This window comes from Mustela lutreola, chromosome 5 (genome assembly GCF_030435805.1).
Source record: "Mustela lutreola isolate mMusLut2 chromosome 5, mMusLut2.pri, whole genome shotgun sequence".
In the NCBI taxonomy this organism is placed as follows: Eukaryota; Metazoa; Chordata; class Mammalia; order Carnivora; family Mustelidae; genus Mustela; species Mustela lutreola.
In genome coordinates this window covers 134,357,315-134,382,636 of record NC_081294.1, presented here as the reverse complement: position 1 = coordinate 134,382,636, position 25,322 = coordinate 134,357,315, and the positions used below count along the sequence as shown (strand labels likewise).

Below are 25,322 nucleotides of genomic sequence, written 5' to 3'. Positions count from 1 at the left end.
AGAAGACCCAGGGCTAAAAACAAAATCTCTCCTAGGATGTTTTAATCACAACAGGACCCAAAAAGCTACCCTGAGCTCTCTCTGACCTTTGCACAGGCCCCTCAGTCACTAATAGGCCTAACCGTTATCTGGAGATCTGGGAAGGAAATATAATACACTGGGGAGGTGTTCCCAGGCTGATTCTCTGACTTCCACAGGACTTTCGTCCTCAACAGATCCTTTCACTGCCACTGCTGGGTGTGTGGGAGCACATGCTCCTCTTCCCCACTGTTGGAACTGTTTTCCTTCTCATCATTTTAAAATTGCAGGGTGAAGAAGCACAGGCAATGCCTGTTTCTCTCCATGGACCTGCTTGGAAATATGACTTTTGTGCATTTGTTGCTGTCACCTTAATTGCTGCAAATTGAATTGAACACATCTCCAGCCTGGCAGTTAGCACCAGCAATGATGCAGCTGAAGAGCTCTAATCTGATCATATCCTGAGGCCCTCAGGTTTCCTGGCACGTAGATTAGGAGCTCTACTGCTCCCCCCATTAATGACAGCTTTTTCTCAAATGGAGGTACTATTAGATGACTGTAGGTTTTGTGAGAAAGACACTGGTCTGAAGACAATGTGTACCGAAAGATCAAATGACATAGGGTAAAAGTCCCAGATAGGAGTTTCAGGAACTAAGTCTTAAGGGTTGCCAGTACATCAATCTGCTGTTATATATGTTAAAGTGAACTCTGCAGTACCTTGTGTAAATCTATCAATCCTTTATAAGCTTCATTCACTGTCTTTTCACATTTCATCGATGGCATCTTAGTCTATATTGATGCTTTTTCTGAGAAATCTCCTGAAGAGTGTTAAATTCATATGCTTAAAAAAATAGTTTCAAAGATACTATTTAAGATACTATTTAAAACACTATATAAGATTATATATAAGACACTATATGTAAGACACTATATGTAAGACACTATATAAGACACTGTTAGATCTGAAAGCTACGGAGAGAGTGAGGGAGTTGTGAGTGCTGGTCAGGGAGATGATGGTACAGGAGGAAGGGGAGGTTGAATCAAACTGTAGACCTGGGAATGGGCCTAAGGGAGCCCTGGCCCAATTCTTTTATAATGTAAAAGAAAAGCCTGACTCAAAGATGTAATATAAATTGTCCAAGAGCACAGAGTTTATTCAGTCATTCATTTGACAAAATACATAGCAACTGCTTGCTTTCTTTCTAAAACAGTTTCTAAAGTGGATACTAGGTAATTCATTTTTAATCCCGCCAAAGAGCTCCGCTTTTGGATATCCCTTTACCCTTCCTGCTACCCTTTACCTGCTAACTTCTGATTTCTCACTTAAAATTCAGCTCAAAGATTCTATTCCTCCCTGAAGCCATTTCTATCTTGTAAGGCCCCGGGGCTTCACCACCCACCTTTATTCCCTTCTCACTACTACTACTACGCTAACGGGAGCACATTGCCTTCACCTTCAACGGGCTCCTAGTGTAGAAGAGGGAAAGTAAAAATGCAATATGGACCCTAAAACTATGTTTCAATAATATCGTCATCTCCCAAAGGTGTATTAGGGCTTGTAGAGGCAACCACAGTATCACAAGACAAAAAATACATAAATAAATGAGGACAAGGAACTAAAAAAGAAATACAAATAAGAATCAGTACATAAAAGATATATCATACCAGTATATATCATACTGATATGTCATCAGTACATATAGATATATCATACATTTTAGGTATAAAAACCAAAAATATCAACCAATATCTTTTATATATAAAAGATATATCTTTTATATATAAAAGATATATTCAGCTGTGCTAGAAGCTGGCCACAGATTTGACATAAGTCTTCATGTGGGGATGATACATGCTATAACTGGGACATAAACACAGTCCTTTGGGCACAAAATCAGGGAGCCTGATTTTGATGTAGTCTTTCCTGTTTGTTTGTTTGTTTGTTTTTACTTAGCATGATGTTTTTGAGGTTCATTAATATCAAAGAAACACTATTTTCATGGATGAATGAAATTGTACATTTTGTTTCTTCATTTGCCAGTTTATATACAATTATTTTCTCCCCTGGAACACAGCCACTCTATGTGCAGGCATCCGCCCAAGCCTGCTGTGCCGCCCCCCATGGAATCTGCAGGGTGAAGGGAAATGACACAAACTTGGTGATGCCCATAATGCTTGCTGTGCCATGAGTAGTCAAGTCCTTCATTTCTGATCCAGGAGACTCATATCTTTTTCCACACCCATGGAAGTGTAACAGGCTAACTTACTTACTAGTTTGTAAGTAGAGCAGAATTATCCCAGCCCCAAAAGTTAAGTCCTCTGACCTTGTTCTTCTTTTGCAACATTGTTGTGACTACTCTAGGTCCTCTTTGAGCCTTCTCTGTCTCTTGATTCTTTCTGCTTCTGAAGAAGAGAGAAACTTTTCTATTTTAAAGAAATCCTTTCATCTGATTCCAAATCTTATTCTGTCTTCCCTGGGATATTGTTCCAAATATAAGTCCTTCTCACATAGATTTTCCTACCTCTCCAGCTTGTAGGCTCCTTCCTACCAGCAAATTAATGTGTTCCCAGTGTGGCAGCTTAAAATACTTAATAAGCCTCCAATTATCCTCTGTCTCCTACTACTACCTCATTTTTATCCTTCCCTTTATAGCCCACCTTCTAGAAAGACAATAAATTTAGTCCAAAACAAAGTATACGTTTTCTTCACATATAGTCAGAAAGAACTGCATAAAGAGAAGATGTATTTAAGATTCCAATGGTTGAAAAACAATTTTATACATATTAATAATTAAGTCAACACTTAAGTAAGATAAAATGTTACATTATTAATTTGAAGTTTTATTTTTAAGTACTAAGAGTATTTGCATTTGCTTACATAGCAGCAGCATAACATGGTAGAATAATCTTATGCTTTGGAGTCCAACATACTTGAGTCCAATCTCATTTAATTGTTGTTTTAGATCCAATATAAGCTGAGTGACCTAACAGTAGTTAATGGACCTCTCTGATCCTCATTATTTGGTCTATAAAATGTATATATCATGTGTCGCTGTGAGGATTAAATGAGATCATTGTTAGTAAAACGCTCCACCACTGCCAGGACCCTAATAGGCTCTCAAAAATGGCCCTCATAGAAATGAGTTGGGGGAAACTGGAGGGGGAGACAAACCATGAGAGACTGTGGACTCTGAGAAACAAACTGACGGTTTTGGAGGGAAGTGGGGTAGGGGGTTGGGTGAGCCTGGTGGTGGGTATTAAGGAGGGCACGTATTGCATGGAGCACTGGGTGTGGTGCATAAACAATGAATGATGGAACACTGAAAAGAATAAAATAAAATAAAATAAAATGGGGAAAAAATGTCCTTGTTATAGTGATTCATTATCCTTCTTAGACAACCGTATTTCACAGATCTTCACTTTAAACAAATACATCACGGCACCTGAGTGGCTCAGTTGGTTTAGCAGCTGACTTCAGCTCAGGTTATGATCCTGGAGTCCCAGGATCGAGTCCCGTATCAGGCTCCTTTCTCAACAGGGAGTCTGCTTCTCCCTCTGACCCTCCCCGTCTCATGTTCTCTCTCTTGAATAAATAAATTAAATCTTAAAAAAAAAATAAACAAGTACATCAATGACCAATTTTTGACACAAGAGTCTTTATAAATTCATGTGTTCTGAGTTTGGTTAATCTCAATACCAACCATGGCACAACTCTATGGAGACTTAGGGTAAGACTTAGGGTAAGCAAAAACCCTAAGTTCCATTTCTAGAATTTTTTCTAACAACGTCCTGAAAATTTTATTTCCACCAATAGTAAAAGCCATGAAATGCTGAAGTAAAGATGACTATATGGACTGATATACTCTCCATCAGGTGATTAATAGGCTAAATGCATAGTCCCCAAATGTAGCCACTACTTCTCTTGCTCATTGACCAGTTACAGTTTTCAAAAAGAATATTTTCAGTTTGGAAAACTGAAAAAAAAAAAACAACTTTTAGTCAAATAGACATGAGTTTCAAGACTGACTTTATGACTTAATTTCTTCAGTTTATTCTCTTGAAAAAAAAAATAGACTAATACCTCAAAACACTTGAAGAGTGGTTGAGTGGGGATACATATATAGCTTTGCATAGGACCAACAAATGCAGTATGAATTCTCCATAAATAAACAATGGTTTACTTTCTTGGAAATGATTTGAAAGGGACTAAATGGATTTAATAAGAAAGACAGTGAGATCACATGAGGAAGCAGAGCTAGACCAGAAGACAGTCTGACTTCCAGATTTAAGAAGATCATTTACCCTTCCTCATTCTCAGTTGCTGTATTGTAAAGCGGGGACAATGCTTTTTCATCCTCCTTACCCCAAAGGGTTGATATAAAAGAGGAAAATGCACTAGTGTCTGGGAAAGACCTTTAAAATCAAATACATTGATTTTTTGTTCTCAGCAACAGTGAGGTAAATAAGCCTCCAGGAAAGCACAACAAAGATAAGCTAAATAACATATTTTTAAGGAATATATTTGAAGACATCAGAGAGTTCCCAAGGAGGTGAGGCTTCAGGAACTAAGATCCAGGAGAGAAGAAAAACCCAGCAAAGCAAATCTAACATCAGATGGCTCTGCTTTCCCTTTAAAGGCATTTACTGGTGCATTTACTGACTTGACATTAGTAGCTAACTGAGAAGATGAACACAGCTTCTGGCCATCTCACAGGATGGAGGGAACAGAAGTTGGCATTTAGGGTCTGTCAAGAAAGGGGGCCCTGGAACAATCTCCTGACTTAAATTGGAACCCTTAAAGAGCAAAAACCTATGAGTAAGAGTTGACAAGAAATAGATCTGCCTTCAGGAAGCCCAGCTTTGAATCAACCCAATATCTGATTGGATTAAAGTGATCTATCTGCTCCTTACCTTAACTGCCTGCAAAAGAAAATCTGCTTTTTTGGAAGGTTACAACATTTAAAACCTCATATTCCAAAATCTTTTATACATAATGTTTGGCATTTGAACAAGCATAATCAGGCAAGTAAAAACCCAAGGAGAAAACAGAAAAAAAGACAATTTAAAAATCCATAATATATTCTGATACTGGAGTCAGACAAAAATCAGGAGAAAAAAATACCTTTTCAAAAATTTGATCAGATGAGTGTAAGGATACTGCTAAATTAGCTGCTTTAAGATATAATCATTTTCTGGAAAAAATTGAAAACCTACTCTTAAAGCAAACAACCTCACATTGTGTCCACTTAAAAATACAACGTATTTCTAAGAATTATGAGGAGATTGAGAAGGATGAAACAGAAAACCTCTAGAGCTTTCTTTTTCCCATGGTTATCATAACTTCATAAAGGGCTTTTGGGGAAATTTTCTTGAACACAAAAAAAATCACTGACTTTATTCCAAAAATTTTCATCAATTGTCCTATGCAATTTACTATTCATATTTAACATGTAACAGCAGATTCCACTTGGATTTACTTTGCTTAATTTTCTAGGAGCATCATGGAATAGAATTTTTGCTAATAAATATAACTTTTGAGTATAATGGACTAACATAATTATTTCTTCATTAATTGCTCTATTAGTTCATTCATTAGAAACTATTAACATCATCACTAGAACAGGAATGAATTTTGATCATCACAATTGAATGAATTTGGTTTTGACCTAAGTACACGAAAAGGAGACCATATTGTGATTTTTAACTCTCAAAAAAGAAAGCAATACATGGATAATAATGTAGGATATATTTTAGGCTTGACACAGTTTTAAAGATGACTATAGAATTAAGTAACCTAATGGAGAAACCAAGTTCATCTCAGATATGGCAACAGATATATGGACAACAACATTTGGAGGGGGGAAAGAGTCTATGATCTAAGACTGCCAAGAGTTTATAAGTGATTGAGTGCTTTACTGGCTGTCTGCCATTCTTTAGATGTCTTCTCTTAAACCTGAATGTTTCATCCATTTATCTCTGTAAATGAAATTGATCAACAATATTTAGTTTTTTCATTTTTTTGTAGAGCTAAATTAACTCTATCCTATCACATCAATCAGACTATGAGATGAGAGAACCAGAATCTTTTCATAAAATAAAGGTTGGAGAGGGACAGAGACTTGCTTCCAAAATAATTTGAACAAATACAGGTAAGTAGGTAAATAGTTAGTGCTACTGGTAGATGATGGCATTAGTGTGACATTCCTGTCCCGCAGTTACTTAAAATTGGAGAACATAGTATTTCTCTCTGATAGACCATAATTAGCAGAGAAATGTTAGTTCTCCCTAGAGAGAACTCATGGCTCCAAAGGCAGCAAGATCTAACTATAAATTAATGTGTCTAAAGAAGAAATATGTTTATGAAAGAGTTAGCTATAGAGGTGTGGAAAAAGAAGCAATTTCTGGCCAATTCTGTTAACATTTACAGCAGAAGAGTCTTCACTAAGCACGAGGGAACGTGATGATCTTAGAACAAGACTATTCTGGGGGTCAGTGTCTCAGCTTCCTTAGCAGCATAGACCCACTTCAAATTCGTTCTGAGTTTCAGAGAGGTAAACCAATAATCCTAGGTTAAGTATTTTCTTTTTAAGTCAGGCTCTAGAATCATGAATCCAAATGACTATCAGCCAACTGCCACAAGAAGTGTAAGTCTTCAGGCTATTGATATTCACTTCCTAAAGTTGGTTCACTTATTTGTAAAGTATGGATAGAGTTAAAATGTTACAATTTTTAAAGTCTGATAATTCACATAACTTGTTCTAAGAAAATTTCAATGTATATATGAGCAAAATTATATATCTGTTGAAGATATATATGTGTACTTCCAATCAAACTGGACCACTTTACTCCTTGCTATCGGAAGATCCAATTCTGTACTGGGAAACATTAAAAACAGACAGACCCTTTGAAAACCAACATGAATACCTTTGGAAGCTCTTGAAACAGGCAGCAAACTGAACTGGGTAGAGTTGGAAAGGAGAACTCCTTTCCCAACACATTCTAACCCTATTCCCTGCAGATCTTTCTCCTGGGAGTCCATTCATTACAGTGATGCTCATTCATTCAGTGAACACTTACTGAGAATTGACTGTGCTCCAGGCACTCAGGCTTTATCACCAATTCCCTCAATTTTTTTCCTGTCTTCTCTCTGCACCCCACTCCTCTCTTAACCCATTCTTATTCTTATTCTGATACAAGAATTTTGTATCAGCGCACAGCTTCTAACCATTTCTAATACATACCTACTTAGTCACTTTGCCTTCTTCCAATTCCATTTTTTTTTATTACCCCAATGAGCACAGCAAAGAGCTGTGCTTAAAACTAAAATGTTGTGTCTCTTCTACATATTACTTGCCTCTATTATGCTTTATCAAATTTTTAGACATAACTTCCTGCCAAACTCCAACTCTGTCTTGAGTGATGAGCATATGAACAGACAACTAAAACTGGCTCTCCCTGGAAATAACAGAGCATTTTATTCTGCATCTGAGAACTCTAAACAGCCTAATAGAGAAAGTAGGCCTAGAAGTAATTATTTGAAGAATGTTGATTTTTATGAGCTTTTGAATCCTAACAGAGAATACTGTTATGTGTTTAACTTCCTATAATTTTCATCAAAATGCTACCATTTAGTTTAAATTTATAACGACTTCAGAAATCTGTTTTTATTGGGAAAGTTAATGTTTGCAAAAGTAAACTGATATTACTGTGTTTTTTTTTTTTTTAACTCACTAAGCAAGGCAAATTTTTACCTACCCACATCATAGCAAGTAACACTCTCTCTCCATTCTGTACTCCTGTTATGATTTATTTTAGTAGAATTTATCAAGTAGCATGATGTGTCATTATGAAAATCTTCAGGGGAAATTTCCCCTTGATACTCTTTGGTGCCTGGAAGCAAAACCTCTCTCTGGTTAGATTTCTAGGACCAACTCACCTGTCAAATAGTTCTCCTCCTGTGACCAGTTCTAGGACCAGACTGATTTCTGTAGGGCTTTCAAATATCTCTTTAAGTTTTATCTGGGGAAAGATATTTAAAAATAAATAATAAATTCCTTATTTTCAACTTTCTAGGAAAAGCTAGTGACCAAAACAACACTCTTTGTAATAGTAATATATTAGATCATTGTCAATAAAGGTCCCACATTCTGTAACAAGAAGCCATCTGTCACTCTCTGGTTGTTTTTATTTGTTACCTCATTTCCTTAAAGGTCCTTTTGAGTTTTTGTATTTTTTCTTTTGACAGTTGAAAGACATCTGCCTTAGAAACACTTCCAAATTTTGCCAAAACATCACAATTTCTGAATTTTTCCAGAACTAAAAAACAAAAGCAAGCAAACAAAACTTCTTGAACCATTTGAAAAAGTTATGGTTCCTAGTGATGTAAATGCCTCTTTCTCTAGAAAGGGAACTTGGATTTGGGATCTGAGGCAGAATGGGACCAGGTTAAAGTCTGTCATGTCAATTTCATGTTTTAATTAATAAAAACACTTTCTTCTTCTTCAGAAAAAAAGTCTGGGGTGCCTGGTGGCTCAGTTTGTTAAGCGACTGCCTTAGACTCAGGTCATGATCTTGGAACCTTGGGATCAAGTCCCACATTGGAGTCCCTGCTTGGCAGGGAGTCCACTTCTCCCTCTGACCCTCCCCCTTCTCATGCTCTCTTTCTCTCTCTCATTCTCTCTCTCTCTCTCTCAAATAAATAATTAAAATCTTAAAAAAAAAAAGAAAAGAAAAAAAGGTCTGTATGGAAAGGTATCTCTCAACAGCAAAAAAATTGCTGGTAGATAAAGAGATCCTCAGAAAAGTAGTGATGGCATTGATTTGACTGACTATAGAAGGATTTCATCACATTCAGATAATCCATCCAATTCTGGATATTTTCCTCAGTATATAAGAGAATCTAGTGACCAGCGCTGATCTACATTTAAGAAAATTCCACACTGGCTTTTCATTGAAAGAAAAAGATGGATAATGTAAAAGTGGTGATTGATTGTATGTGGTAAATTTTGTTTATTACTTACCCAAAGCTCCTTCCCCCTACTTTATTGCGAACAGATTTTGTTTAGGGAAGAAAGGTGCCTAGCCTCAAATTACGGGTCTTGATTGGTCTAAGCCATTTATGATAACTTTGTTCCCTAATTTTCCAACCTCCATGCAGTGAAGAGCGGTGATCTTATGGTTAGCTCTGGCCAATAAATCTGAAGAGAATTCTGCTGCTGCTGTAAATTCCGGAAAAGCCTCTCCGTCTCTCCTCTTCTCTCCATACTCTGTTGGTGTGGCCTTTCCAATTTTTTTCTCTCTAGAGTATAGGCCTGAAGACTTGTGAAGACTGTGGAGCAGCCATTTAGGACCATGAAGGGAAAGTGTGAGGATGGAAGACATCTAAGTCCTGAATGGCATCACTGAGGAGCTAAACCAATGCTAGCAACTGCCTGCCTTCCGATTATAACCTAAAGAAAATATTTATTTAGACTACCATATTCAAGTTTTCTGTTTTAGCTGCCTGCATTGTTAACCCATATTTAAGTTTTAAGCAATTTGCTTGTAGCCTAAGTAAGCATTGCAGGTTAGTCATCCTCCTGGACAACACAGCTTTCTCAAAGAAATGAGTAAAATTCTTTCTTTAAGTAGTTGGCTGAATTCAAGTTATAGCCTGGAAAATGATTTTGTTCTTTTCACTTCATTGGCTCAAGAAAGCTTTTTCTTTTTTTTTTTTTTCAAGAAAGCTTTTTGCCAGACCTTTCTCTCAATGCCTTTGTCTGGACACAGCCTAGAGCAGAGCTTTTGAGGACATTTGATTTTTCCCATTCAAGTACATCATTTATGTGAATCTTCACATTGTTTCTGAAGTAGATAATCTCAAGGGAGATTAAAATGACTTTGGAAAGCAATGCATTTTCTTCACAGGCTTTTTCAGCAACGGCACATTAATAAGATAGGCACACAAAAGGAAAAGGCCAGTGTTTTATTAGAGTGAAATAAAACTCCTCAATTTTTAGTTATCCTTTTATACATGCAAACAAATATGGTATATATTGCTGATCTGTCCATTTTGAAATTCTTTTGCGTGGTATTATTTTTAAGATTTATTCAGCTAAAGAAATGAAAAATGTGGTTAGATGAGGACAGGAGGTAGGCCATGGTGGCTACTTATTTGTGGTAGAAATATCCCCTTCTTATTATCAGCACGGGCAGCGAAGAACAAAAATCCCAGTCTGTAAGTCTGAAGATTATTTGAAATAGTAGATTAAAAACCACTTACAATGTTTGGATGTGAGAGGCGAAGAAGCACTCCTATCTCAGTTCTTACAATTTTTTTGTCCACCTAGAAGGAAAACGAAAAAAGAGAAACTGAAAGAAACTCCCACTTTAGAAATCCTTAACTTTGGCAGAGAATCAGAACCAGCAATAACAACCTGGTGAGTCAGGTATTTGGCAGAGAGGCTTATTCTTAAGCTTTTTGTGTTTTTTTCCTACCCACCACCCCCCCCCCCTCACCCCTTTTCACTTGTATGTCTTTCTTCTCTGCTCCAGACATAAAGTCAAACTAGTTAAAAATGCGGATTCCAACTTGTCAAATCTTTTGCATGGCCTTATTTCAAAAATCACGACCCACACCACTAAGGCACAAGTTCATCTCAACATGTCTCCTCCTCTTCTTTTCTTTTCTTTTTTTTTTTTTTTTTTTAAAGATTTATTTATTTATTTGACAGAGAGAGAGAGATCACAAGTTAGGCAGAGAGGCAGGCAGAGAGAGAGGAGGAAGCAGGCTCCCTGCTGAGCAGAGAGCCCGATGTGGGACTCGATCCCAGGACTCTGAGATCATGACCAGAGCCGAAGGCAGCGGCTCAACCCACTGAGCCACCCAGGCGCCCCGTCCTCCTCTTCTTTTCTTTTATGAATCCCTGTCCCAAACCCATTGGAGCTGTCAGTCATTTCACTGCCTTTCTCACAGAGAGATGGGCACATAACCCAGCCAATTCAATCAGAATTCTCTTCCTTGGGCACCGTGACTGGGTCAGGGCTATACTGCCAGACCCAAGTCATCCCAATCAGGGTCCTCCCTAGAAATTGTGCTCAAATAACCAAGAAAAAGGTATTCTCTTTTTCTCTGGAATTGTGAGAGCAAGAGAAGATAGGGTCTGTCACTACCAGTAACCATTTTTTATATTCTATTTAGTTTTCTTTGTTTGTTTAAAAAAATTTTTTTTCAGTGTTCCAAAATTCACTGTCTATGCACCACACCCAGTGCTCCATGCAATCCGTGCCCTCCACAGTACCCAGGCTCACCCAACACCCCACCCTCTCCCCTCCAAAGCCCTCTGTTTGTTTCTCAGGGTCCACAGTCTTTCATGGTTTGTTTCCCCCTCCAATATTCCCCAACACCCTTCTCCTCCCCATCTCCCAAAGTCCTCCATTTTATTCCTTATGCTCCACAAGTAAGTGAAACCATTTGATACTTGACTCTCTCTGCTTGACTTATTTCACTCAGCGTAATCTCTATTTGTATCAAATGAAATCTCTGAATAAGAGAGGCATTGCTAGCACAGGCAGATGACGCTGACAGATCTCCTCCCAAGAGTTCTTGCCTCACAGTCTAGTTCAGTTTCTGCAGATGGTTATGAAGAAAATTTGGATACAGATTATTTTTAAAATTATTATTTTTATTACTTTTTCCAATTTTATTGAGGTATAATTAGTACCCAAAAAACCCACATATAATCAATGTATATAATTTGGTGAGTTTGGACATACGTATATGCTTATATTTTCATCACCACAATGTAATCAACATACCCTCCAAAAGTTTCTTGTGTCCTTTCATGTTGCACACACATAGGTGCATGGACACCATGTGTGTTTGTGGTAAGAACACTTAAAATGAGATCTACCCCCTTAAATATTTAAATGCACAAGACTTTATTGTTAACTACAGGAATTCTGTATGACAGATCTCTGGCACTTACTCATCTTGTAAAATTGTAACTTTATACCCGTTGAGCAACTCCCCATTGCCCCCTTCACTCTTCCACTGGTAACCATGATTCTATTGTTTACTTGTATGAGTTGGACTATTTGAGATGTCTCATATGAGTCATTCAGTGAATAGATAGTTTTTATCATAATCTTCTCTTCGTCTTAATAAAGATTTTCTCACAAGATAAATATATTTTTCATAATTGCATAATTTTTTAAAAAATTTTTAAGTAAAAAAGAAAGAACTGGAGTGTTTATTTAAGACTGTTAGCATCCAAAACTAATGTAACATTGTGTGTCAATGATACTTCAATAATAAAAATGTTTCAAAAATAGTCAAAAAGACTGTTAGTATTCAAATTTATCTTTCTCTCTACACATTTAGTTTATGTAATATAAGTTTTCCCCCTTGTTTTCGTATATTTCTAATCAATATAAAATACATCCTTTAATTTAATTAATAAATAAGATCCTTTAATTTTTTCATATGATGTATTTATATTAAACAAAAGTTTTTCTAATACAAATACACATTTTAAGTATTTATTTTTTTTTACCACATTATATCTCATTTATTACATATTGGGATGTCTTTTTAAACTTTTTATTATGCTTTAGTTCCTTGACAGTTAATTTATCTGAACTCTGGAAACAGTGAAAATACATCGGATTATCTGAACTAGCAATCTTCTCATGTAGTTATTTGTTTTGAATTCAGAACTAATTTCTCTTTAATAAACAATTTTGAAAAGGATAATTATTTCTCCCAGTGAACTCCAGATCAGTGGTTCTCAAAGTGTTACGAGAGAACCCTTTAGGGTCCCTGAGATTCTTGAGGGTCATATATGAGGCTCTCCCTTTTCCAGTTGCATATTTGAGTGAGTCTAGATTTTTATCTATACTTGAAAGAAAACAATGAATCGAATGCAGAAACAGATGGGAATTAAACTGTCTCCTCTTTTTTTCTCTCAAACTATCACCCATTAAGCCAGATAGTAAAGAGATTTTTGAAATAATGCTACTCTTCTCATATTTTAATTTTGGAAAATATAGTTACCTTTCACAAAAATACTATTTATGTTAAAATGTAATGGGCTTATTATTGCTGTGCTTTTAATTAATAAATACTCTTAAAAATTCTGTTCTAATCTCTAATATAATAAATGTGTATAGTTATTTGGAGTTCTTAATAACTTGAAAAGTATAAAGGGTTCCTAAAGCCCAAAAGCTTGAGAACTACTATTTTTTTAAAAAATATTTTATTTGTTTATTTGACAGGCAGAGATCACAAGTAGGCAGAGAGGCAGCGAGAAAGAGAGGAGGAAGCAGGCTCCCTGCTGAGCAGAGAGCCTGATGCGGGGCTCGATCCCAGGACCCTCTGATCATGACCTGAGCAGAAGGCAGAGGCTTTATCCCACTGGCTTATCCCACCCAGGCGCCCCCCTTGAGAACTACCATTCCAGAATATTTGACATCATACAATTTAAAATAGAAAACAGATAGAAAAGAACAAAAATTTAGTAATAATTTAAATGAAAGAAAAAATGTGAAAACAGTCTCCTCTCTCCTCTGTTTAATGCTAGAGTCCCAGCTGAATGACGTGATGGTCACAACTTCAGAGGAGGCTGAGAAGGGAGATGCAGGTAAGAATCTTAGAAGAGGGATCTCAGAGAAAAATGGAGCATTAAAAACCAATCCAAAGAGAAGAAACTGAGTGAAAAACCTGGACTACAAGTCAAAGTGATGTCAACCAAAGAAACCAAGAGCAAGTAAGGCTGAAAGGAAGACACTGACAAAGAAAAATGGTCAGAAAAATGAGTGTTATGCCAGAACAAAACAAGATTGAGGTCAGAAAGTCTTTCCCAGAGAGATAAACTGAGGACCACTTGTTATCTTTCTGAAACGAAGTCTCAGGCTTCCTAGGTGGTCCTATTTTGGAGAGTGGTTCCTCCATGGGTATCACATCTTGAAGGTCACACAGGTGTATATCTTCACCACCATATCATCTCACGTCTTTCCAATCATCCCTTGTTCTGGAAACTAATGTTTCATTCTGGGTTCTACCTCCCCCCTCCAAGCCCTTGGGAAGGCCAAGAGAGGTCCTGAACCCTGACCTTGCCACTGAGAATTGGTGATGTTTTTCTAGAAAATAACTGTCAAGATCACCATAAAAGTCACTGGGCTGCTAGCTATCTGGACAGTCATTATTGTGACCTGAAATTAGCTTCCAAGTGGTACTGTAATTAGTTCTTCAGAAGCATCAACAGATGGCTTTAACAAATCAATATTACAAAACTGAAACCCGTAAAATTACCTTCACTATTAATAAAATACCTTGAAGAATGGTAGTTTTTTGTTACTAATAATTCACAATTGCAAAATATATAACGTACATTACTAAAATCCCGAGTTAGGAGATATATTTTAGGCCACGTTCTCCAGCAAACAAATGTGAGGCAAGGATCAACATGCTGGTGCTTTATTTAGAAGGTGCAGCAGGGTCACAGGGACGTCCAGCAAAGTTAGAGGTGACACAACGTGGTCAGCACACCTGTTACAGTGTCACAATGAGTCATAAAGAAACAGCAGGTCCTATGGGCAGTTGCATCCACCTGGCATAGAGTACTTGTCCAGAGGAACTGTACCAAGCCACTGTGCCTTGAAGAAGTTCATAAGAAAGAGGCAGAAATCTCCTTGCCTTGGAACTCACTTCTCCTGTTGCCCACAGGTGAAATGTGGCTCTACAGTGTTAACTTTTCCAGACTTTTAGGTTGCACATCCAATCTCTTTGGAGCTGTGATGCCATACTCCTCCTCATGAGGTATTGTATCTCATCCAAATCCAGAAATTGCTGGAAGGGTTAGAAGTTTCAGCTGTGTGTCTGGTTGGCCTAAATGCATGCAGTGGACAGTGGGCAATCAGGCTCTCCTGGGTCTAGAAGACTGGACAACAGAAGAAATCTGAAGAAGCCCAAAGGAGTTTGTTCAGTCACAGTGCCTTCCTGAGTTTTTATCTGTCATAAGGTAAGCCGGCTTGACAATCATGGGATTACAGTCCTGCCTCTCTAGTTTATTGCATTTTACTGCAAATCATTAAGAGCTTTGTCTTCCACTTATATTGTTTTATTGTTCTAGTTGCCAATTTGAAATGGATTGGGCACATGGGGTTTTTCTTAAAACCTATTTTAGCTCCTCTATTTAAATTGCTCTGAATATTCAAAGAAATATCTCCTTTCATCCTCTAAAATAACCTTTGGAACATCCAATTTTAATGGCTTTTGAAATACTTTCAACATAAAATGCATTTTTGAAGATGACACATAAGAAAAAATTAATAAAACAATTTCTTAAAAGTAGTTATTATACAGATGTATATAGTTTTAAAACTCCACAGAACTCAAGATTCCTTAATATTGAAAGAAATCCCAATTGTACTATCTTTCTCCATGGAGGGGAAAAAAGAAATGGATAAATGCTTTATTCTAGAGCAACATCAGAGAAAAAGGCTCCACCATTGGAATACAGTTAATCAAACATGGACGCTTCATTATGATATATAGCAGATACACTCCTGTGCTGGGGCTGAGAAGGTTGCAGAAAAGAAGGGAGAAAAGATTAAAAAATATATGAAAAATAACTAATGAGGATTTAGGGAAAGAAAAGGAAACCAGTTTCTGTACTATGAGAACGACGGATGGAGGCAGAGGTGGTAAAGGAATTGAGAAAAAGAGGATTTTTTTAACATCAGATTTCTGGTGGACTTGAGCTACTTGGGCATCTCAGATGTGGCCTGGATCTGGACTCTGGGATTTTAAATACTCTTGGTGAGTTGGGGTAACCTGGAGGAGTAGAGACTACTGCTCTACTTCCAGGATTCAGTCAAATACAGTGGCATTTCCATCAAATGCTCAGCTTCATCTCATGTTCTTTGTGGGGATTGAGACCATAAATCTTGTTTGTCTCTCTACTCCTTCTCTGGCTTCTTAGGCTCATTTGTGGTTTGAACAATGACTGGAGAACATGATGTGAAGTACAGAACTGTGCTCCTCAAAAAATTTGTGGGAAAAGGCAAAATACAAATTATTAGTGAATAAATAAATCAGCAGACAAGTGTCTTTACATGTTCACAACAGTTCTCTTCTGCATAGCTTCTGCTTAATTTATCATCCTGTTTTCTGACATATCAACAAGTATATGTTGGCACTAACATGCCTGGTGAAAAGACTTGACAGCTGGCACTTTGTTAAATTCAAGAATGACAGTTTTAGCCTACAAGGATTTAAAAGCTAAGCACTGCGGTTTGAACATGTAAAAACCAAATGCAACATACGGATAAAAATACTGAGGCTGGTATCTGCAGTAACTATGGAATTTTAACCAAGTTTGGTTATTCCCTTTATATTTTTGACCTAATGGAAACCTGGACATCTCATGAACCTTATTCATCGTCTTCTCAAGTGGTGTCTTATTTTTGTCCAAATAGGAAATGAACCACTGGGCCTGAAGGATAGGTGTCCTTCTTGTTCCCCATTGCTATATCTAAACAATTTCTCCTCCCTTGTCCCCCTAAAATCTCAGCTGCTTTGAAATATCTGTCATCAGCCAACACGACTTGTAACCTTTTTTTTTGCTTTAGTCATCTTCCTATCTCATTATCCTTCCCATTCTGAAGATTTTAGCATGTTTCAGCAACTTTATCTCAACCACTGATCCTGTCATCATTCTTAACAACTTGAACTTTCATGTGAATGATCTTGTCAACATCCTTGCCTCGAGTTTCTTTGCCATTTCTTCAATTCCAACAATTTCTTCCTCCACTCTCCCTTAGTAACCCATTCCCATGGTCACATCCCAGGCTTTATCATTACCATCAATTATACAACTTCAAAAACACTGATTTGAAACCTCATACTCTCTGCTTTCTACCTCCTGTCTTTTCAGTTCTTACATGGGTATCATGGTTCATTAGTTGGAATAGTCCCCCAACTCCTTTGCTCTTATCTTCATCTGTTGGCCTTGCCAGGTAAAACCTTTAAATTGGCTAAACTCTATTCTTCTTTTGCTCCATGTCTGTGCCTGAACTGAAGTGTCTGAAATAAAATGTACGACAGTTCACTGGTCCCATTTTTAACTTATAACCCCAACTCTCAAGGGACCCGCAGCTCCCCACTCTGCAACAGAACCCTTTACACTTTCTTCTGACATCCAATACGCCCTCCTCCCTTCACTGTCCTATCACAGCCTTGCTTCTCATCCACTGAAAAGGTATACACAATATGAAGAGAGCGCAATCTTCTCATCATCCCATCTATTAACCTATATACATCTGTATCAAATTAATTTCATCCCTTTATTCCACAAACATTTGTGAGCACCCACTACTTGTAGGGTGTTATTCTGGGCATGAGGACACGGTGGTGAACAAAACAGATAAACTTCCTAGGGACTTTATGTTCTAAAAAGCTCATGTTCTAGCGAAGATTTAAAAAATGAAAGAAGGAAATAAAAGGTCAGAGTTGATAAATACTAAGGAAAGAGAAGAAGAAAAAAAAAGGTAAAGGGCAGGGGTGGTGAAGGGTGCTATTTGAGATGGATGGTTAGGAAAGTTCTTGTTGACAAAGTAACATGACACACGGCCATTTGGATTGGAAAGAGGAGTGTTTCAGACAGAGTAACAGCAAACATAAAGGCCCTCAGTTATGAGTGACAGCAAAGAGGCCAGCTTAGCCAAAGAAAAGTGGCAGAGGAGGAAAGTAGTAGATGATGAAATGGAGCTCCTCATGACCAGGAGTCAGCTTACAAAGAGTCATGTTGACCAGGTAAGAATTTGGTATTTTAGTATGAGAGAGGTCAGACACAACTGGAAGGTTTTGAGAAAGAAAGGACATGATCTTCGTTAAGTTTTAAAAGAATACTCTAAGGGGAGCCTGGTTGGTTCAGTCAGTTAAGCATCTTATTTTTTATTTTGATTCAGGTCATGATCTCAGGGTTGTAAGACTGAGCCTCATGTTGGGCTCCACACAGCATGGAACCTGCTTGAGATTTTCTCTCTCCCTCTTCTTCTGCCCCTCTCCCTACCATCTATTAAAAAAAAAAAAAAAAAAAAAAAAAAAAAAAAAAAGGATGCTCTGAATCTTATAGAGGTGAAGAGATAATGGAAAGAGTAAAAGCAGGGACATGCAATAACAAGTTAGAGCATTTGTTCCAGTGAGAGATAATGGAGGTTTGGTTAGTGATGATAGAGGTTTGAAGCAGATGGATATCTTTTTTTTTAAGATTTTATTTATTCATTTGACAGACAGAGATCACAAGCAGGCAGAGAAGCAGGCAGAGAGAGAGGAAGAAGCAGGCTCCCTGCCCAGCAGAGAGCCTGATGCGGGGCTCGATCCCAGGACCTGGGATCATGAACTGAGCCGAAAGCAGAGGCTTTAACCTACTGAACCACCCAGGCACCCCCAGATGGATATTTTTACGGTAGGGAAAATAGTATTTACGGGTGAACTGGCTATGGGATGTAAGACAAAGAAAAATGTAAAAGTTGTCTAGAAGTTTTTCAGCTTCAGAAATGTAAAGCATAAAATTGCCATTTACTGAGGTGTGAAAAATGAGAGGAGCAGGTTCCCAAAGAAGCTAGTAACATTTTGGCCCTGCCCATTGTACTGAACTCACCTACCAGCTGCCCCTTTCCATTTTAGCTCACTAATCATCTAGTTCATCTCCGGAGAAGGCAAAAATCTTTTCCATTCCTAGGCCTTTTCATTCTGTAATAGATAGGCTTCTGTCTTGAATTGTTCTTCACATTCTCTCTTCACATGAAGGAACACTGAATGTTCTTTCAGTGTGAGTTTGGACCCAGTAAATAGGAGAATGGAAGGGACAGCTGCACAGTGGAGGTGATGTTTCAGAGGTGCAGGCAGTGATGAGTGTTGGACATGATGGGGTGGGGCAGGAAGGAGATATTAACTGTTGAGGAACCAATATCTTATTTTACATTTAACACTGACTAGCATAACATCAACCTTGCTCTCATCAGTATGGGAAGACAAACTCTAACAAAGCATGTCAATCAAATAAGCTTGGTTTTGAAAACTGTGAAACTCATTTTTTGATAGTTCTGTTAATAGCCACCTCCTGCTCCCTGCAGACTCTTAAGACACTGGCAGGACAGAAAGGAGAAAAGTAGAGCTTTGCAATGGAAGAGGAGCCCAAGGATTGGAGTAGAGTTTGGTTAAGACAAGAATGGTTCTGTGAAGTTCAAACCAGAAAGAAAGATGCTTATATTTCAGAACCTAAAACTTCTATATTCAGATAGATTCAGAGCAGGACAGTGTCCTTCAAGGGAGGTACCTCTGCTCCCTCATTCCCACAGTCTAAAATCAAAGACTTACTGCTCACAGATGCCAGAAATTCTTTCACAAGGAACAGCCTTTTATTTTATAGTGAATGAAGTAGACTTAAAATATTCCTGGGAGAGATGACAAACTGAACAAAGTTTATACAAAAGATTTGGCTCATGATAGACTCTCACTAGAAACAGATTTAGCTTAACAGAGAGAGAAAAGAATGGAGAAAACACCATAGATGAAGTAGAAAGAACTATACATCTTTCACTAACTCTTTTTCCATTACTCATCTTTGTATCTCTTCCTGAGATTATGAATATAGTGGGGTAACCCTGACTTAATATCTCTTATCCTTAAAAAGACCTCATCCCTCTCTCTGTGCCTCACCTCTCTTCCTGCTTTCAAAGCATTTTTCTACTTCCCTTCACAGAAAAACTCTCCAGAGTTGTCTCTGCCTTTTTTCTCCACTTCCTCCACCCACCTTGTATTTATCTCCACTTCCTCCACCCACCCCCTTGTATTATCAGTGCAACCCAGCCTGGCTTCATCCCAAGACCTCCCCCAAACTGCTTGCGTAGAAAAAATCAGTGGCCTCCCTGGAGAGCCAAATGACTCATCTTATCTTGTCAGGCACATTTGATATATTTGATCATCCCATTCTTCAAATAAAATTGATCATTCCATGTCACCATTCTGGTCTGGTTTTTCTTCTACCTTAAAGGCTGCACAAGTATTGAAATACTTCCTAACTAACCTCTTTGCTTGGATTCTTACCCTTTACAATCATTCCCTCTGCACACAAGCCAGAGTGGTGTCTTTAAAATGTAAATCAGATCATGTCACTCTCCAACTCAAATGCTTTTATTGGCACCCATTGTGCTTAGAATAAATGCAAACTATTTACCATGGACCATAAAACTCTGGATGGTGTCGCCTCATCCTCTTGCTCTGATGTCATTTTTGTCTCTACACAGTCCCTTCAACCACTAGATCAGACTCCAAAGACTTTGTACTTGCTACTTTCTCTTACATAAGACCGTCTGACTTCTCAGAGAGTACTTGAGAGGCCTTCCCTGGACACTCCATCAAAAGTGACTACACAAACATTTATACATACACCATGAATCATATCACTCTTACCTCTCTGTAACACTTACAATGACAACACTTACTTGTCATTTAATTAATAATTCATTATTTGATTTTTCTACCAGAACACAAGCTCTATGACACCAAGTGTTTTGTCCATTTTCTGCACATCAGTATCCCCAGCGTTATTTACCAAAGCCTGGTATACAGTAATGTGCTGAATGAATGAGTGAATGAATGAATAATGAAGCTAGTATCTGAATACAAGAGATGGGTGGTTCAAAAAAAAGGTCCCTGGTTTTACAGCTTTGGTTAGTTAAGATTAGAATTGGTTAGTCTATTCTCTTGTCATTTGAATCTACAGGACATTTTTCGTTGTGTTGATACTAATGGTACCTATCTTACTGGCAGAGCAAAGTACCTAATCTAGGGTATGCGTGGATAGTAGCTTGTGGTTCCCCAACTGTGAGCCACAAAGAGTTTCTATATCATTTATTAGAGACTACAGTCTCCCAAAGTAATAGAGGGATGTTTCAAGAAATAATAAGTAATAATAAAAACTTTGGTGGAGTCACTGACTTTCTAAACACATTGCAGTAGACAGTGATGTTCCATGTCTGCGCCTCTCCCCCATCATAGAACTCAGAGCCCTTCAAGCTGCCAAAAAGGACACCTGTTCTTCAAACAGAACATCTTGCCTTTGTTTGTGTGATCAATGCTTTGTATTAAACATGAGAGAAAAGATTAAAAGAAATGATGAAAATCAGTAACTTGGAGCCACGCAAGCTAGAATGTAATACGCACTCCTGAAGAAGGAGCTGGGAGGCCCTCAGGAAGAAGAGAAGTAGAGGGATGTGACTGCAAATTCTGTTTGTCTCTGTGCCTGCTGGGGCACAGTTCAGGAGGAAAGTTTTGCTGAGTCTCTACTCCCCCAGATTCCCCGATGAGGGTGTGTCAACACCACTACAAAAGATCCTTGCAAAAGAGAAGGTGAAATCCTATGATTAAAAAAGGAATGGAATGTCAGTCTCCCAAATTTTCTTTTCGGGGGCATGTTGCCAAGGCTGGAAGAAAATAAAGAGGTAGTATAAATTTTTAGAGTATCATAGCCACATTAAAAAAATGTGAACTATAAAACAGAAGAGTAAGGAACATCCCCACCATTGTAACCATTAGCATTTTGGTTCATTTTCTTTTAAATTTCAAACTCTGTTTCTTTACATACTTCAAATATGGAGAATTTTGTTTCTTACAATTTTCATGAAAAATAATATAACATTTTATGGATATCTAACACTCACAAGCAGAATATAAAGCAGTTTCCTAATGCTCCAGTGTCATCAATGACTACTTTTTTAAAAAAGATTTTATTTATTTATTTGACCCAGGGAAGAGATCACAAGTAGGCAGAGAGGCCAGCAGAGAGAGAGAGGGAAGCAGGCTCCCTGTTGAGCAGAGAGCCCGATGTGGGGCTCCATCCCAGGGCCCTAAGACCATGACCTGATGTGAAGGCAGAGGCTTAACCCACTGAGCCACCCTGGTGCCCCATGTATGACTATTTTTATCATTAGATATTTAGGATTTCTTAAAATTTGCTACTAATATAAATCATTCTGTAATGAATATCCATGGTTGTACTTTATTTTAAAATGCAACTTGAATTCTGGTTCTGCCATTTAGAGTCCTTGATAAAATCATTTATCCTGAGGGTTATTTTGATTTCTTCATAGATAAAACAGAGACAATAATTGCTATCTACAGTATTATTGTTATAAGGAGTAAATTAAAGTATATTGAAATCTCCTGGCTCATGGTAGATGTTCAGTGCATTTCCTGAAAGGGTTTTGTAAAAGTAAGGTGAATATTTCTTAGTGTTCTGTTTTCAATTTTCTGTGTTTTTCCATAAAAATTACTGTAATTGAAACAAACTAAATTTAGAAGTACTAGGATATTTGAAAGTGCCAGTAGTAGTAAGTGAAAAAGTCTAATAAACTTGAAATATGGTTTTGTTCCTGTTTTCTTCTAAAAATGAAAGATATCTTCATCAAAATCCTAAACTGTATCCAATATAATCTTATTTGAACGTAATAAAATAGGGGAGCAGATATCTGTTTGCATTTATATTTAAATGCCTTCCTTCACCTTTTACGAAGATTAGGATAAGAACTGCACTACTTTTGTTAAGCTCCACGGAGGTTTTAAGACCAATTTCTTACATTTATTAACCACTGTTGACTGCTGAGGTCACACCTGAGTTACTTCAGACCTGGGTATCAGCAATGTCCTAATTCTAATTCCTATTAGAAATTAACAAACTGCATCATTCTCTTTTACTGCTGAGATAGGGAAACTGAAAGAATGCATAAAAAGACCTGCTTTTTGTTCCTTTTCCTTCTTCTGTTCTTGCTAGGACCTGCACCACCACTTTGTACATGCCTCAATGCATGTAGTGTAAGACAAGGAGTTACTGATTTCTCTAGAATAGATAGCATCTAAGGAAGAACCCGGTAAGAAGGACTAGATACGGCTGTCATATGCCTATTTCAGATCACCAGCACTGGACATCTCGATGTCAAGTTCCCCAGCCTCCAAGAACACTTGGCCCTCATCTTTGTTCTTTGTGGTTCCTGATGACTGAGAGGACGTGTACACCAGATCATGATCCTCAATTAAAAAAAGAGACTCATCCTCTAACAAAGACGAGACTCCATCCTCTCCTTTCTGAGTCTCCAGGCACTGTAACTGCATGCTCTCCACACCTGCAATAAACTCTGCTTTTACCTCTTGCTGGCTCACATTTGATTTCTATTCTGCATGCAGCCAGGGACCCCCGTGGCTGGTCCTGCAGGACCTCTCTGGGTCCCCAGACCCAGCCTGCCAGGATCAGTGACTTTTAGTAGTTTTTATGTGGTCAAGATAGTGCTTTTCAAAATGCTTTTAAAGTTATCAAAAAGGCATGGAAATACAAAGTTTAGTTTTGATTTTGTATTTATTTCAGTTGGACAGCAATGACTCAGGTGTAAAATTCCGAAACCATCTGAAGTGAGGGGTAGGTAGGACTCTGTATACTCTAGAGGCCCTGAAATATCCATTTAATTCTCAAACTAAGAGATCATCTATTGGTTATAAAACTGACTAGGCATTCAAAAAAGTTTATGACTTTGTAATCCATAAAATAACAAAGACAAAATATACCCTTATAAACATTATTATTTTAAATCCCATCAATTACATCTTGGGGTTGAATCCCTTATGAGGCTAACTTTGAATAGGGGAAAACCTATCAGAAGCTTTATTATTACTATTAAGATCTTTATTAGAAGTTCCTTAACTGTTCTTACTAAGATAAGTAAGGCTTTCAAATATGCTAGTTAATATTGTTCAAGGATGCTAAAAACTTTCTTAAAAATGAAAAGCAAGGGGTTATTGATTAAAAAAAAAAAAAGATTTTAAATGACCCCAGAAGCAATATAATCATGCTTTGGAGCCAGAATTTTAAAGAAAGAGATAGTAGAAATCTTGATGATTTAAGGTTTGAAAAAAATTTCCATTATTGATATTGCTCCAGGGCAGTATTCCTCTGATTTGCCTCCCTTGCTGAAGAAGCATCTTAACATGAGTTAATCCCAGAGCTTCACTTTTCTGAAGAGACTAGATACTTCTAGAAATCTGAAGCTGAAGTGTGTTAGCTCAGTTCTTCTTTTTTTTTTTTTTTTTTTTTAAGATTTTTATTTATTTATTTATTTGACAGACAGAGATCACAAGCAGGCAGAGGCAGGCAGAGAGAGAGGAGGAAGCAGGCTCCCGACCGAGCAGAGAGCCCGATGTGGGGCTCGATCCCAGGACCCCGAGACCATGACCCGAGCCGAAGGCAGAGGCTCTAACCCACCGAGCCAGCCAGGCGCCCCTAGCTCAGTTCTTCTGAACATTTTTTTCTTTAGAGTGATATGGACATCCTCCCCGTACTCCCAGTAGTTTGTCCTTAAGTCTGTTCTGGGTTAAATGGCTCAGAGTTTTAAGGTCTCATGCGTGAGTAGTTGGGTGGACGTGCACAACATTCCATGATCATGCCCTAGCACTGTTCCCTCTCTGATACTGTCCAGGACTGTCAGGGTTCAGAGAAGGAACAGATCCATACACTGGGCTAGTCTCTGATTTTATGCTGCCTGGCTGGTCTGGTCCTGTCCCTGAATGTCTGACCATCATGTGACCCTATGATGTATCTCCAGCTGTCTCTAGCGGCTGGGGCCCTCACTTGGTTAGGAGTTTAGTACAGTCAGCATCTGGTAATGTCTAGATGCATGGGTACTTCATCCTCACTGGAAAGACCATGCCCCTGTGGGTTACTTAAGCAAGCACAGAAAGAACAGAGCAAGGGAGAAATAGCTCTGAGACAGATTTATGTTGAATATTTACCTTACAGAAATTCCTTTAAACTAATAGAGACTCTTTAAATGAGGAAAAACTGAGATATCTTTGGCTGGAAAGTTTAAGCCTCTTTTCTGATATCCAGGGGCACTAGTCTTGGGAAGAATTTTAATTGTCATAGAAAATAGAGGATACTTTAATTTTTTTTTTTTTGGCAGATAAAAATGTGATAGGTAAATTTTGATACTTATCCATATTCCCCTTCATAAAAATGTCAAATTTTAAAAGATGACAATAGTAACCTTGGATCTGCTTTATCAATGAAAAAAGTCATTCACAACTTATAGTACTTTATTATGTATGCCCCTCCCTTGACACTGATCACAATACCCAAATGTGTCCTCATGTTACTATGGGAAAATAGTTCTAGGCTATTCCGATCTCAAAATCTAAAAAAAAAAAAAAAAAAATCTTCCCAATGACAGCTTGGTATGTTGTGTGTGTGTGTGTGGGGAAGCACTGTAGATAT

At 37.8% G+C, this 25,322-nt stretch overlaps 1 protein-coding gene across 6 annotated transcripts in view; it reads right to left on the bottom strand.

The window, feature by feature from the left end:
• CAMK4 (calcium/calmodulin dependent protein kinase IV) overlaps positions 1–25,322 on the bottom strand; it is a 241,101-nt gene that overhangs the window by 91,306 nt on the left and 124,473 nt on the right. For all 6 annotated transcript variants that reach the window (XM_059175644.1, XM_059175645.1, XM_059175647.1 and 3 more), the window contains exons 4-5: positions 10,280–10,342; positions 7,955–8,037 (exon numbers count right to left, since the gene is read on the bottom strand). In XM_059175644.1, the coding sequence (XP_059031627.1) occupies positions 7,955–8,037; positions 10,280–10,342 (146 nt within the window). The remainder of the gene's footprint in view (positions 1–7,954; positions 8,038–10,279; positions 10,343–25,322) is intronic.